At 46.3% G+C, this 16,280-nt stretch overlaps 1 protein-coding gene across 1 annotated transcript in view; it reads left to right on the top strand.

Annotated features, from left to right (window-relative positions):
- CTXND1 (cortexin domain containing 1) overlaps window positions 1-9,972 on the top strand; it is a 35,632-nt gene extending 25,660 nt beyond the window's left edge. The window contains exons 2-3 of the mRNA XM_054272729.1: window positions 2,187-2,367; window positions 7,256-9,972. Of these exons, the coding sequence (XP_054128704.1) occupies window positions 7,310-7,489 (180 nt within the window). The 5' untranslated portion in view covers window positions 2,187-2,367; window positions 7,256-7,309 and the 3' untranslated portion in view covers window positions 7,490-9,972. The remainder of the gene's footprint in view (window positions 1-2,186; window positions 2,368-7,255) is intronic.
- Window positions 9,973-16,280: the final 6,308 nt, after the last annotated feature.

Below are 16,280 nucleotides of genomic sequence, written 5' to 3'. Positions count from 1 at the left end.
TTGCAATAAACCCCAAATCCCAGCAGGGCCCTGCACCCAGGCCCTTTGCAATAAACCCCAAATCCCAGCAGGGCCCTGCACCCAGGCCCTTTGCAATGAACCCCAAATCCCAGCAGGGCCCTGCACCCAGGCCCTTTGCAATAAAGCCCAAATCCCAGCAGGGCCTGCACCCAGGCCCTTTGCAATAAACCCCAAGTTCCAGCCCTGGCTGCAGAGATCTCTGGTCTCTGTCCATCCCCACCATCCTACCCCCATCACTCCTACCCAAAGGAATGTCCCTGCAGCTGCCACAGCAGCCCCAGAGCTCCCTTCCCCAGGGATCAGTGCCAGGGAGTGGAGGCACAGTCCCTGGGCTGGCATCTGAGGGAGCTCTGGATTTTCTTTCTCCTCCTGCTCCCCTGTGGATTGTAAAGCAATTGATACAGAGACAACATCACAACATCATCCTGCATTGCCTGCCCTTGATAATGGCACTCCTATCACCTCCCACTCTTGTGTCCAGCCAGAGAACCACAGAGAGCATCACTGATCCTACCCCTCTCTTCCACCTCTGAATGACCACTTCCAGCCTCTGAGAAAGATTCCCAGACGTTCTCACCTCAGCAAAGTTTAATCAAGGATTTCTCACAATAGCTGAGGTTTGGGAGGCTGAAATACTTTTTACTCCGGATCCCAGCTGTCCCTCAGTTCACTCAATAGTTCTGAACAGCGACTCGTTCCCAAGCACAGCCCTCCATTTTTTAATCTTTTGTTAATGAGCAATTCCACATGCTCCTTGAAATGATTATTTGATTTAGGATGCCCTCAAATTATAAGCAGCCCAGAGTTACTTTAAGTGTATGCTGCATCTTTTTCTCAATGAAGATTAATGCTATACTTGCCCTGGGGCTATGTAGGAAGGAAACATTTGTGCAGCAGCAACTTTCAAAACTTTCCCCAGATTGATTTATGTGTTTATTTGTTTTCAACTTTTGGGCTCTTGCAAATGATGTCTTTAGTCTTCTGATGGAATACTGGCATCCAGTGATTTACAACTGGCTAAAAGCAAGTGTGTGGAGAGAAGATTATTTGTCTCTTGACCCTCACTGAGGGCTAGATTGAATAAAGGAGTTTGTATAAACTAAGCTAAGCATAAAGACTTAAAGTCATTATGTAAAGCAAGAAATAAAATAGTCCAACAACCAAAACAAAATGCCAAACAGTGAGTTAAAAACAAAGATTAAACCTGCCTTCAGCTACACAGGAAAAACCATGCTCATAGGAAGGCAGAGTTCCTGAAATGAAGTATTGATTTTCTGCTGAAAGAATTGTAAGTATAAAAGGACAATTAATTTTTGGACTAAGCTAACGGTCACATTATTGCTCTCTGGGTGAAGCAAGAACCTCATCTGTCTGTATATATCCACAGCATTTGACTCCTGTGCTCAGAGGCAGTGAGCTTTTAATCAAAACTAGATTGTTAAGAATATTAGAGTATGATCAAGTGTCCTGGTTATTCCTGTAGGGATTTGAGCTTCAAATTGAAGGTGACTTTGTTTGACAAACACACACACAGCACCCCTCTGGAGCAGCATCTCACCTTCCCTCCTGGCCACTCACCTCTTGTCCCTGCCTGAGCACCCCCTGTCCTGCTGAGTCCCCTCTCAAGGGTTTGGGGCTCATCTTTTGCCTTGTTCTCCTCAGCCTTCCCATCCTACACCTTGGAACTCCTGTCCACAACAATGTGCAAAAAGCAAGGTTTGTCACCCAGCAAGCATTGCTGGCTGAAACTATTTTGTGTGCCAAAAACAAGAATATTATCCCAAACCAGACAGACCAAAAAAAAAAAAGGCAAACAATTAACAGCTTTTAAGTCTTGCTGTATCAGTTCAGATAAATCAGGCAGTTTTCTTTAAACAAACCATCCAAGCCCTAAATAAATATTCAGACTCCTGAGCAGGATCAATTCAAACCTGGCTGATCTTTCACTATGATTTAAAAATAAGATTTTCTGCTTGTTTAAGAAGAAATACCGATATGACCTCAGGCTTGCACATTGCTTTTCCTCTCACAAAGGTTCTTGCAGGGAATGTGTGACAGTGAATCCACGCTGGGCACGAGTGGCTCTGGAGCTGTTCCTGAGCTCTGACCGAGTGTGTCCCGCCCCATCCCGTGAGGAGCAATTGTCAATTATTCTTTTTTTGCAGAGCACCCCGGTGAGAGCAGCTTCTGCTTCCAGGTCTGGCTGGAGGTGAAGCCGAGCAGAGCCCGGACGCCGCTCAAGCGCCACCGACCGAGGAAACTTTTGAAATATGACTGCAGGGAGGATTTCATCTGCACAATGCTGCTCTGCTGGGATGTGACAGGCTTCCTGCCCGGGTCTGCAAGGTATGGATCTGCTTCATACATGAAATCTTATCATTTCCCTTCCCTCCCTTCACCTCTGCTGTTTTGGGAAAGGAGTATAGAAAGAAAAAACCAAAAACCCCCTAGAAAAACAACAAACCAAAACCAGACACTGTTTTGAAATAAATCCTAAGGCTTGAGATGAGTTGAAACATGATTAACCAGCTCTCTGCAATGTATGTGGTTCATTATTAGTTTATATTTAAAGTGACAGTGCCAAGATTATCAGCTTAGGAGAAAACCTCCAAAACCATATATTTTAAAGTGTCTTGCATAGGTAGGGTTGATTGCAAAACTCAGGCACACTGATGAGCACAAATGTTACAGAGAGCCTGTAACAGAGCTGGAACACTAAGGACGGTGCCAGCACCCTGCATTAGGCCATAAAAATTAAATATAATCTCTCTTCTGTGGCAATCCCTCATGAAAAGGGCACTGGGAAACAAAACAACCAGCAAAGACCAGATGCTCAGCATGGAGTCCTCAGTGAGGTAAAGGGCTCCTGATCCCTGACCCAGCTCCAGGGACTGAACAGAAACACAGAAATAAGCCAAGGAGCAGGGCACCAAACCTTGAGGATGCCAACCCCTTTGAAGGGACACAGCTGCTGCCTGCTGCTGGGCACAGAGCCACTCTTGGTGCTGAATTCCTCACCCAGCACAGCTCCATCCCTGGCTGAGCCTGCCTGGGGCACACACCCACTCCCAGAGAGGTCACAGGGGAGAGACTGCACTGAAACACCCAGGGGTTTGCAAGAAGACAGATTCAGGATGGCTAACTTGCCAAGTTGGAACCAGAGATTGTTTCTTTGTTTAGACCTAATCACATTTTCAACAAATCTGAAGAATATTAAAAAACCACAATTCTACAGCTTATTGCTGTCAAGCTGGGGAAAAAATGTAATTTTCTACAATTCAGCTCTTCAGAGAAAATTTGATCAATCAAGTGTGAAACTTTATAATTGTTTCTGCTGATATTTTCCCCCCAACACACACACAATACTGTCAACATTAACCCTGCTAGCAAACAAGAGGAAAACATCCAGCCAAGCAGTCTGTAGCTGGAGAGAGAGCCGATTTCAACAGCACTGATGGATTTCACACCCCAGAACAAGGAAAACCAACTGCACAGCACATCCCAGGGCTGGGATGGAGGGCAGGGGGTGCAGGCAGAGCATCCAGCATGGAATCAATCTGCTCCATCCTGGGATTCACTTCCACAGCCACTCCAGAGCTGGATGTGCTGCTGGGCACCAGGTGAGTGAGGAAGGGCAGTGCAGGCCCTGGCCAAGGAAATGGGAATTAAACAGGAAAAGTTGTGCAGCTGTTACAGGGATGGAGGAGCACAAGGAGATGGCAGACAGCAGGACACAGCACATCCATGGGATATTTGGGAGCTGGACTTTCCCAAGAGGAAACAGTCCTGGTGAATACTTCTTTTTTTTTTTTAATTTGGGGACTATTTTGTAATTTTTGTACTTGTGAACACACCTACTTTTGCATTTGTGGACTGTCTCTTGCTTGATGTAGAACAGCAGTGAGTTCCAGCCACAATAAATTAATCTGTCCCAGGCACAGCCCCATTCCAGCACCCAGGGCTCCTGCCCTGCCAGGCCTGCAGGAGTGCAGGAACAGCACCAAAGCCTGCTGGCACCAACCTCCCACAGCTCACATGAACCCTTTGACAAGCCAGAGCTGCAGAGGAGGCTCCACTCTGACACAGGCAGGTGAGCAGCCAAAGCCAGCCCCAAGGAACACACTGGCCATCAGCAGTGACTGCATGCAGAACATGGCTCAGCATCAAAACATTACTGAGTTTGTGGGGCAACCAAAAGGAGAGACCAAAAACATGATTTATACACCTCAAGAATTCAGCTTTCTTGGAAAAAAGTATTTCTAGTCCCACTGAAAATGTCTACTTTTGTCAAAACAGATCAATATAAACCTGGAATCGTTAGGTTCAAGCTGTCACTGTAGTTTACTGTGCAAACCACAGCTCAGGTGCCACAGCCTTTCACTCTGCTCTCTGGGTAAAGCCTGCTAAAGCCTGGCTATCCTTTCCAAAATGTGCTTTTCCCTTCCAGCAGGAGAGAAACATCCTCCAGGCACAGTCCTGAAGCAGAGGGATGCAGCACTTAAACCAGACTTCTATGAGATTGAGCGATGCCATTTTGAAGAGAAAAATCTCCAAGGGAATAGATCTCTACTTGAAACCTCTGATCATTTTCTGACTAAATTATTCATCTTTCCAAAGGGAAAATGCAGTTTTCCCTCCAAGATCAGGACTGATGGATATTACCAGGTAGTTCTGCTATTCTGCAGGAGGTAACTTAGGGTGAAATGATCCCACATGGTACAACAGCCAGAATGTCAGGAGAGGAAAAAAAAAAAATCAAAAATCCCACCCATCCTTGTTGGACCTTCACAAGAGCACTGCAGGAAAAGACTGGGATACATTTGCAGTTTTGATAACATTTTTTTTTTCTTTTGTATTCATAAAGTATTCATATTTAATACTCAGCTTTGCTGACAAACCTTTTTCTCATCAAATGAAGTTATAAACTGCAATGTAAGATCTCTTGGCTGGGGAAATAGAGTGGTAGCAGAGTCTCTGAGGAATATTAGACCCCTGACCAGGCAAGGTGAGCATTACAAGCCTGACCTCACTCCTCAGAGATTTCTTCATGAGCTCCTAAGGATGTGACTGATAAATTCATGAGATCATGAGATCTCATGATGCTTGGTTTCATTCACTTTGTGTCATCACTTCTTCATTTCCCTGACTGTCACAGTAATTTCTGTGCTTTCAGGAAATTAAAAAAAACCTGACATCCTTGTGCTTAAAATAGACTCAAGAGCCCAGCTGATTTGTGCTTGCCTTGTGGGATCTAGGAGGTTGTGAGGCTGGAAAACCACCTGAAAAGGAGCTAATTATGAGACAGGGAGGAAACTGTGAGCTTGTAAAATAAAAGGTCTTCAGCTGACCCTGAGTAAGATTTGCAGGGCTCAGGAGCTCAGGAGTGCCTGGGACACCCAGGGCAGCTGCAGGAGCAGAGCTGCAGCCAGATGTGAGGCACCACTGCAGCAGCCCTGCCAGCAGCAGCAGCTCGCTGTAAACTCAACCAGGCAAACCTGGCTGTGGAATAAAGCTGGGATTTCCTCACTGTGTTAATGTAGTAACGGAAAGCAGCTGGGCTGTTTGATACCCCAAATCCTCTCAATATCTTCTTGTTCCCATCTCTCCCCTCCAGTAAAGCAGGGGCTGCTCTCAGGTTGATTATTGCATTACATATGAATGACTGTTGTATTGTTTGCTGTAAGAGGCATATTCCACATTCCTGATCCTCTACACTGTAATCCCCAGCACTTCTCCCTCCCACCTTGGCCAAACATGGATGTCAGGAGAAGTTTCCCCATCCCCGGGCAGTGACTCAGTTCTGTGTAAGGTCAGCTCCTCTCTTTCAGCACAACTGTGCAAAGCAGTTTGTGTTATCAGCTGGTGAGCTGTCCAGAATCAAACTTTCAGAGGGAGTCCATCCCTGCTGAAGTCATTTTGGTTTTGGATCAGGAGAGGAGGCCAGAGAGACCTTCAGCTATGCAGACATCTGCAGTGAATAAGATAATTCTTGTTCTAATCACATAATCACCTGTACCTCTCTGGTTGATAAAACATCCACTTAAAAATTATATTGCTCCTAAAAAAAAAATCTTCTACTGCCTGGAGAACCTTGAGTAGCAGAGATTAAAAGATTATGGAAGATAAGTATGCATAATTTTCACTTTGCTTTGTGCCAGTGAGAGACAGAGAATGTTTGGACAGAGAGGAAAATTGGAATAGAAACAGTCTGCTCTGCCATTTGTCTGATCTTTCACACTAGCAGAGGAATGGAAATATTTTTATGATTAGGAAATGCTGAGACAAGAACAGCGTCTGAGCCTCTTTTAGGAGATGATATTTCAAGCAAATAGTGCTCATTCACTATTGCTTCTTTTTTCTTTGTTAACATCACTTTTTAGTGTCTAATATTTCAGCAAGAAGCATTTGTGGGCCAAATTAAGGTGGAGACGAAGTTTCTTCTTCTCACAGCTCTCATTCAGCTGAGCTACAACATTTCCACTGGGTTTAATTCCCTGCAAGAATTTAGTAGACCTGTAACAAGTACCTGTATACTGTTGGAACCCAGGACATTTCTCTGCCTGCCCTGGAGGACTCAGGACCCTAGCAGGGGGCTCAGAGACCTTGGCACAGAGTCAAAAACACCTTTACCTTTAATTTTAACCCATAGAAACAATTACCAGCTTTGTGTGAGGAGTTACAAGCCACAAGAGTTTGAATAGAATGATGGTGAATTTATCACAGGGTGAAAAAGTAGAATTTTGGGCGTTTTAGAATGGGGGTTCAAGAGGCAAGATGGAGGAATCTGCGCGTGTCCAGTCTTTCTCTTTCTTGTCCTCCATCTTCTGATGTGATGGCGGCACTTTTGGATTGGTTTAGAGACCAACTATCTAACATAGGTGATAGGTACTGGAAAATTATTTTAAATAAAGTACATGTAGATTTTAGTATAAAAAGATAGCAGCACCCCACACATGGTCAGTGTGCCATGAACCAACATGCTGGACAGTTCTCAGCAGGTCAGAGAAAGAATTACAGACAAAAATAATAAATGTTATTAATTAATATTATAGATAAAAAAAAATAAATAAGCTTGAGAACCAGAGCCAAAGAATTCTGTCTACTTCAGTCTCAGGGCTGGGAAAAAGAGACTTTCCAACACCTCAGGGTCACCTTGACACCAGAGACCCATCATGGCACAACCCCTGATTTTCCCCAGCAGTCCCTCGTGCCTGACACCCTGTTTGTCTTGCAGGAGCTCGATGATGTTAGGAGCAAACTCCAGCTGGGCTGAGGAGCGGCCCCAGCCATGGAGGTGCCCACCCCAGAGCCCGTGTACGTCGACGTGGACAAGGGGCTGACGCTGGCCTGCTTTGTGTTCCTCTGCCTCTTCCTGATTGTCATGATCATCCGCTGTGCCAAGGTCATCATGGACCCCTACAGCGCCATCCCCACGTCCACGTGGGAGGAGCAGCACCTCGATGACTGACGGGGCTCCCGGGCAGAGCCAGGGGTGCTCTGCTCCTCGTGCCCCCCACAGCCATCCCCAGATGTGCAGGGCAAAGGCAATGTCTCCAAGAGCACATCGTGTAAAGTTATTTCTGCTCAGCAGGTCGAGGTATCAGCAAGCCATTCTGGCAGCGAAGTTTACTACTATGCAGCAACTCTTGTTTTACAGTTGTCTCTTATTTTACATTTTAACTCGAGTAGCACAAGATTCTCCAGATTTTCCTGATGTAACTCTTGGTCTAGCACAGTTTGTCCCACCCTCAATATCACCCACAAACCCAGGGTAATGCCATAAAAAAAGCAACCCATCAATGCCATGAAAAAGCAACAAGAGTATTCTTCTTCTTCCAGTCTTTCCTGGAAACTGATTGCTTCAAATATTGATTGCTTCCTCAGTCACTATGGGTGCATTTTAGCAAAGGCCCAGATTTCTTATACCAGAGCATCACTAAATAAAGTGCTGGAGTACCTCTGGCTAAGTAGAATTATACAAGCAGGTTTATTCTTGCCTCTGATCCTGCACTTGCACTCCCCACCCCACTGCAGCCATAATTCCAGTGACCAGGATACTGAGGCACTCAGATTTAGGGGGTCCTGGGCTGCTGTAGACCCCACAGGACCACCTTGCTCTGTCCTAGTCATGCAAAAAACAGCCATTTCCTCTGCCATGGGCCCTTGGATTAGTCAGGCCACTGATTTTGAGCTTGGTAGGCACCAAAAATCCCTGGAGCAGAGCCTGGACACTGCTGGTGTGAACTACATAAAACCTGCTGTGGTTTTCAAAGAGTGATTCCACATGCAATTTCACCCTTCTTTTGCTCCAGGTGTACTTCAGTGGGATGAGACAGGACTGGAATGACAAGGACAATAAGCAGAGAGACTTTTCCCCCAGCTTTGCCATTCAGATTCCTCAGCATAACATTTACAGGCACACACAATAATAAGCATTCTACCTCGGAGAAATTCAGCTTCTTCAAAGGAAGATTTTTTTTTCCCCCCACAGGTTTGTAAGGTACATTTTCTTCTCTCAATTCATTCAGACAGCCATTATGCAAGAAAGCAGAACACGGGAGCTCTGGAAATTTATTTTTTACCTTTGAAGAGTGGGACTGCAGCATTCCAAAGTTCTCAATTCCTCAAATTCTAAGGTTTGATCATGCCTGTTTTTTCTTTCATGACTACATGTTCAACTCATGGGATTGAAGGGAAGCAATTCAGAGCAGGTGCTGCCAGCACCATGAGCAAAAAAGGCTTGAAAGCACAAAACTTCAAGAAAGGCATTTCTCCATTTCCCCTCCTCACTATCCCACCTGACCCCCAGGTTCTTGCCATGAGACCCCTCACAGTGGGTGGGAAAGGTAGAAGCAAAGGCTGTGGCAAGAAAATTGGGACACAGCCTTTGTAGGGCACTGTTCTAGCTCTGACAGATTTGTTTGATAATCACACAAATCAACTTTTATGCGCCTCAGTCTACTCATCAGTGAAATGGGTGCAACAACTTCATCTTGCGTCACCTCATTTTGTCTGTCTAACAATACAAGAAAGCACCTGGAGAGCCTTAGATAGAGACACAGACATGAGGTTCTTACTCACAGCTCCTCCTGCTAAAACCAACAGGGAAGCTCTGGGTCTTGTTACCCAGACAGAGCACTTGTCCAGACCCCCATTTACTCTCTCATTGCAGCATTTTGGGCCAAGCCAAATGACACCTGGCTTTTTTACATAGCCCACTGGTTTCTGAGGATGTAAGGTGCTCAACACTGCAAATACAGAGATCCCAAAACAGCAGGCTATCAGGCATATGGAGACCTCTGCATGAATCTTTTGAACCACACAATTTCTGCTGATCTCCGTTGTAGGAGATCCCTTTCCTGAGGCAGGGAATGCAAAGATTAGCTTTCCTCCTGGTGTCCTGTACAAGATGCCTCCACTGCTTCCATCACCCACTGCAGATTGCTCCTCAGGCTGCTATTTAGCCTCAGCTTCTGCTAGCCAGGTAATCATCAGTAACTGAGCACTTTTTCAGGCTTGAAAGTTTAATGTTCATCATACTTGGAGCAAACCCACAGTTCCCTCTCTTACTTATGGGCAAGTCTATCTGTGCCATAGGAATGGATGTCCCAGCTCAAAGAACAACTTCTGTTCCCTGGGCTAAACTTTGGAACCTGTTTTTGTCATTAAATCTTGTATCCCTCTAGTGGGGCTATTCACAAAATAAGGAAAATAACAAAATTAGATCCAGGCTAGGGACACTTTCAGTGTGCAGATCACCTGGCTGAGCTCTCAGCTGGTGCAGAGCAAGGACAGAGCTTGTCCTCACACCTCTCAGTGCCAATACTCCCCTGGGTGTTGATCTGCATGCAGGACTCTTTGGCACTGGCACACATCACTGACGAGCCCCAGTTCAGCTAAGGACTTATTCAGGTGCTCAAGTTTAATCCTCTGAGCAGGCTGCCCACCTACAGAGCCAGGGTCAGTGCTGTGGCAGGTTCCTGACCTGGGACAGCCCTTGGAGCAGCAAAGCCTGTCTGAGAATGGAGGGTTACAAATGCTGGGGAAGCAAATTGACAAATTTGCTTTACAGGGATGGTTGCCAATTTTTTCTTTCTCTGTCCAGCTGAACAAACCATTCTATGGATTTTCCTGAAAATCCTCATGAAAAGACCCCTCTGGGTAGCTTTGTTTTCTAATAAAAAGGCACTTGTCCTCCTGGCATAGCCTGTCCAGTCCATCCTTCTGTTAACAGAAAAATAAAAATCTGGATATTCACATACATGACTACATTAAAGTCAATGAGATTGTTTTTATAGAGAAAATGTAAATCTATTGATCTCTTCACTCTAGTGACCAGTGACAGGACTCGAGCCTGAGTTCAAGGAGCCTTTGGACAACCCTCTGAGGCACATGGTGACATTCCTGGGATGTCCTGTGCCAGGCCAGGAGTTGGACTCCATGATCCTGATGGATCCCAACTCAGCATCTTCTAGGATTCATTCTCATTTCTGCCTTTCCCCACTGGTTACAATCACACAGCCTCACTCCTCTTTAAGCAAAAGCAATACTGAACATCATGCCTAAGCCAGACATTTCCAGCTCCTTCCCCTGGAGCCAGGGCTCTCCCAGCCCAGGTGAGTCCCTGCAGCTCTGGCTGGAGCCAGGGAAGGGCTCTGCCAGCAGGAGCTGCACCACTGGGCTTGGCAGGAATTCCAGCTGCATGCAACAAGTGCCTCTGCTAGTTTTGGTTCTTTTTTTAATCATCGTGCCATACTACCAGCAACTGCACTCAGAGGATGCAAGTCAAACTTGTTGCAAGTGTATTTATCTAACATAATAAACAGCTTCGACATGAAAACCTCCTTGCTGTCTCTGTTGTGGTTTTCTTACAGTTGCCAGGACACCTTTTAAAAATACTCACAACACAACATGATGTACAAGAAGGGCACACATTCCTGACAGCCCTCCTTGGAGAGTGAGAGCAGGGAACAACTCCCTGTGTAGTAGTAGAGAACAACTCCCTGGTCCACTACAGATTTTTGGAGCTGAGGGCAGAGCTGATGGAGCCCCAGGTGTCCCTTAGGCTCTGCAGAAGCTCAGACTTTCCAGCCATTCCAGCCTTTCCAGAGGGGCTATTCCAGGTTACTCCCTTGGCCAGGAAGAGCAGTCAGCTTCAGCCCAGTGGGAAACTGCAGCATCTGTATTTCAGCAATTCATTATCAGTAACAAATTGCATACCAAAGGAAATAGGGCCACTGAGACTGGAATCCCTCCTGCCAGCAACTGAAAATGAGGAGCACGGAGCATCTGTGGGGATTCTCTTTGAAGGGGCTCCAGAGCATAGGATATGCAGGGCAAAAATCACCCAGGGAACTCCTCCTCTTGAAAAAGATGAAGAGATGAATTGCTAATTCTTTCATCTTGCAAAAAAGAGTTCTGTTGCCTGACAGCTGGGTGCTTTATAGACCTGCCTGTCCCTGCAGCAAGTCCTCTGGCAGCAGGATCTCTGTGCCTGGAACCCAGTTTGCCACAAAGACTGAGCCCCACTGATAAATCATTTCTTCTCTCCTGGTCAGAAACAGGGGTTGGAGCCTTTACTCTGTTTTCTGTACAGCTGCCCTGGCTAAGGTAAGAGCAGACCTGAACTGGGGCCAGCAGCAGCCGAATTTGAGCAGACACCCTGGAAATGGTTTTCTGGAAGGAGCAGGGACTGATGGCAAGGCAGATGATGCTGCTGCAGCCTGGTGTCCCCAGCCTGCTGGGTCATTTCAGTCTCAGCAGGCAGCTTCAGACTGCCTCAGCTCAGAAGCCAACACAGCACCCAGATGGGAAATGCTGTGCTCAGACTCCAGCCATCTCCTTCACATTTTAAAATTTTTTTAAATACTATTTTCATTAAAAATGGTCAATACCTTGCTAGCCAGGAGGAAAACTCTGTTCACACACACATCTTTAAAGCAATAAGCAATTTGAAAATGCTGGTTGCATTTGTTCTCAGGTCATCATATATAATTAAATTCACAACACTGTTAAGAAACACTGAATTAGAGAATTCTTAGTTACAAAGCTGCATGTTTTGTACTGGAACCTAGCCAGGCAGCCCACACAGGGAAATCAGAAATAAAAAATGTATTAAAATTGCATTAAGCATGCCAAAGCCATAAGGAGTGCGAAGTTTTTCAAAACTTATTTTATATTTAAGATTGATTGGATTTCTCCTGCAGCTGCTGCCTTGCCTCTGCAGATCAAAGGAAGGACCTGGCAGGGGTGAGCAGGCAGCAGAGCTGGGCACACTCCAGCCCTGCAGCAGCTCCCAGAGCCCCCAAAATGGGATCCCAGGATACAACAGCTCCAGGGCACCCTGTGCTCTGCAGGGCACTGGAGATGCTGCAGGGGCTGAGCCCTGAGCATCCCTGGATCCTGCACAGAGAGGAGCGGGACAGAAACCCTCCCAGGCAGCCCCTCAGGGTTCAAAACCAAGGTGCTGATCCCCAGGCTGAGCCAAGGATGCCCAGCTACCGCCAGGGATCTCTGCTCCTGCAGCATTTCCCTTGGATGCTCAATAACTGTGTGAACAGCAGCCCTGTGACCGTGTTCACAGGGGTTTTTGGATGAGGGAAGGGATGAGGATCTGACTCCATGTTTCAGAAGGCTTGATTTATTATTTTATGATACATATTATATTAAAACTATACTAAAAGAATAGAAGAAAGGATTTCATCAGAAGGCTGGCTAAGAATAGAAAAAGAAAGAATGATAACAAAGGTTTGTGGCTTGGGCTCTCTATCTGAGCCAGCTCACTGTGATTGGCCATTAATAATAATAATAAATAGGGGCCAATCACAGATCCACCTGTTGCATTCCACAGCAGCACATAATCATTGTTTGCATTTTGTTCCTGAGGCCTCTCAGCTTCTCAGGAGGCAAAAATCCTAAGGAAAGGATTTTCCATAAAAGATGTCTCTAACATCAGCCCTGCCTCAGCTGCTTATGGAGCAAAGAGTATTGTAAAACCAGAAAGCACAGGCAAAAACCAGAAAGCACAGTTCTATGGTTAAAACTCCATGGAAAACCAAGCACTTGTGCAACACTGAAAGAGTTGAGGTGAAGAAGTTCTTGGGAATGAGGGAAGATGAGAAGGAGGAGCCGCTCACAGCAGATTTGTATGGAGCAGCGTGGTGCCATCACCTCAGCATGTCCCTCACGTACTTCCAAAGCCTTCAGTCAATTTTAAAATCCCAGAAATTATCTCCTTCTTTCTCACTAAGCAGCAGCTGTGTGGGCATTCTGAGCAGAAGCAGCAATCAAACCTGAGCAATGTTCTCCTGCCTCAGTGCTTTACGCCAAAAGCTGCGCGAGCATCACCCACCAGCCCTGTCCCTCTTCACAAAGTCACCACCTTGACCCTGAACAGCTACTGAGAGAGTGTTTTACTTTGAGTTATCACTCCTGGGTAATGGAAGAACTATGAATATTGCTGACCCAAAGGCTTACATCAAAACAATTTTTTTCCCCCAAGATATCGCATCTGTTTCTAATTAGAATCTCTGCAGAAAACTACTTCAGGTGAAGAGTGCCTGCATTTCACAGCAAAAAACCATTGGTTCCTTTAAATTCTGAAATACATTTTAAGGGTTTATTCCACGCTGGGGTTTTTTTTTTTGTGACACTTAATTATACCAACAGCACTATTATAAATTACACCCAGCTTTTTCATTACACACCAACCAGACGACGCTTTGATCTGTAAGAAAATGCATCTCCAAGTACTAAACAGTTGCTGCCTTTAGTTTTGCTACCAGCAAAATAACAAAAGCAGGTGGAACAGTCTCAGGCAGCATGATTTATTGCCTCTGTGCCCACCCTGTGATAAATCAGCAGCTCCTGCACCCCTCCAAGAGCTCCCATCCATCCACCAGCCCAGCATTACTCACCCCTGGATCTGTGCTCCAGCATGGATTGCTCCTGGGAACTGCTGACCTCTGCCCAGGCAGGAGAAGGATGCTCCAGGCTAGCTCAGGAGCTGTGCTTTCAATTTAGACTCACATTTCCATTTCCTTTGGTCATCAGCAAGGCTCTGTCTCCCCACACAACGTTGGGTGACCCTGAATGAGGCCTCTCAGGTGGCTGACACAGCAGAAAGGTTTTGCTTTTTCCTCCAGGCTTCTGAAGATCCAAGAAGGATTTTCTTGCTCCACACACAGGTTACAAACCCACAAACCTGGTGCTGTGACAGGGCAGCAAAAAAGGAGCTGTAAGTCTGTTTGTGGGGTTTTTCCACTTTTGTCTGAGGCCAGATTATAAGCAAACTAAGAAAATTATACATCTAAAACAAACAAAATGTAGTTATCTCTAGAAGCAGAGACAGCCATGCTCAACCCTAACTGAAACAGAATCTTCCAGAACTGCATGGGAAGCTCTTTGTAGAGGCAACCAACCCAAGTGAAACTGGCACTTCAAAAATAAACTTTTTCCAAGCAGTCAGCCTGTTAGGCTGAAACACTTTCTCATTCCTGATCCTTTCACCAGTGCTCAACTTCCCCCAAAGCAAGAGGAAAGCTCCATGACCTCCATTTTAAAGGACCAGGGTGCAAACTGACCCCAGCTGGCCCAGGGGAGGTGGAGCAAGCAGGAGGTGCCCACACCACCTGTGTGTGTCCCAAAATTTGGGTCAGAAGCTGCTTTCCCACCAGGCAGTGGGTGCTGCTGGCCCCAGGCCAAAGCAGATTGCAGCACAGTGTGTCCTTCACTGTCCCTGGCCCAGGGCACCCTGGCAGGGATGGGAACCAGCAGTGCTGTGGCTCCAGGCTCACTGCACTGGCCATGGACCCCCCTTCTCCACAGTGCCCACCCAAAAAGAGCCCTGTCACAGACATCTTTTATGAAAAATCTTTTTTTTTAAGATTTTTGCCTCCTGAGAAGCTGAGAGGCCTCAGGAACAAAATGTAAGCAATGGTTATCTGCTGCTGTGGAATGCAACAGGTGCGTCATTGATTAACCCATGTTGGTTGTTTCTAATTAATGGCCAATCACAGTGAGCTGACTCGGACTCTGTCTGAGACACAAGCCTTTGTTATCATTCCTTCTTTCTCTATTCTTTCATTCTAATGAAATCCTTTCTTCTATTCTTTTAGTATAGTTTTAATATAATATATATCATAAAATAATAAATCAAGCCTTCTGAAACATGGAGTCAGATCCTCGCCTCTTCCCTCATCCTCAGACCCCTGTGAACACGGCTACAGAGCCCACTGCCTTCTTCTGGGGGGGAAGAAAGTGGTCTTGGGCACACAGAAGAGTTTTTCTCCTTTTCTGTCATCCCCTGGCATTTTGGCCCCCATCCATGCAGCAGGCAGCAGATGACTCTGAGCTCTGTCCTGGGATTTTGGACTTTGTCCAGCTCACCTCTGAAACCTGCTGTGCCCGAGGTCCTTTCCAGAAATTACCCACCTTCTGGGAATCTGGAACTTCTCCAGGTGTCCCCAGGCGGGAGAGGCTCAGCTCAGTCGCCTTGTGGCCACAGGGGCCCTTCCCTCCTGCCACCCATCCCCAGCGTGGTGCTTGGGTCAGGGATGTGCAGAGTGAACACTGCAAAGCCACCTCCTCCCTCGGGGCTGGGGCATGAGCCAGCTTGGAAGGATCTGTGGGTGGCTGCCTCCATCCTGGCTGGGTCTGGGGGCTCAGCACCACTGACCTGCCTGAGCAGAAGGTAACAACCCCAATTCCCACTGGCTGGCAGGAATTGCAGCATCCAGTCGGCTCTTGGGAAGAGGAATTCATCGGGTGTGTGCAGGACTCACCTTCACCTTGCTCAAAGTTCAGGAAGAGCCCTATGGATTTGCATTTCCCTAAGTATTCCTGCACCCAGAAAGCCTGGACACCATAGTTCTTGGCTGTGCAGTGTCTTGCATCAAGGTCACAGCTGCTGGCCAATGACACATTGCCCCAATATCAGCTCTCTGTCAGACATTTCCCTTCCAGGACATCAGATATGCCAGGGTGCACCATGGATGTTGCTTCTGCAGAGAAATTTCTCTCCAGGATAAATGCTTTGTGTGTCCTCCTGCTGCTGCCAGGAGCAAAGCCAGAGGAACAGGATGGGTTGTTTCTAAATCCAAGAGGGAAGGTGTCAACTCACAATTGTCCTTTGAGGTCAAAAGATAGCACAAAGCATCTATAAATTGATGATCCAGTCAGAGTACATTAAATAAATATCTGCCTATTAGTTCAGCTCCAAGAGCCTGAAGGCAAAATAGCTTTTCCTTGATAAACAACAA

This window comes from Melozone crissalis, unplaced genomic scaffold, assembly GCF_028551555.1.
Source record: "Melozone crissalis strain CALT ecotype California unplaced genomic scaffold, PUWL_Pcris_2 ptg000014l_1, whole genome shotgun sequence".
Classification (NCBI taxonomy): domain Eukaryota; kingdom Metazoa; phylum Chordata; class Aves; order Passeriformes; family Passerellidae; genus Melozone; species Melozone crissalis.
Note: the sequence above shows the minus strand (reverse complement) of the source record. Positions and strands in the feature narration are given on the sequence as shown.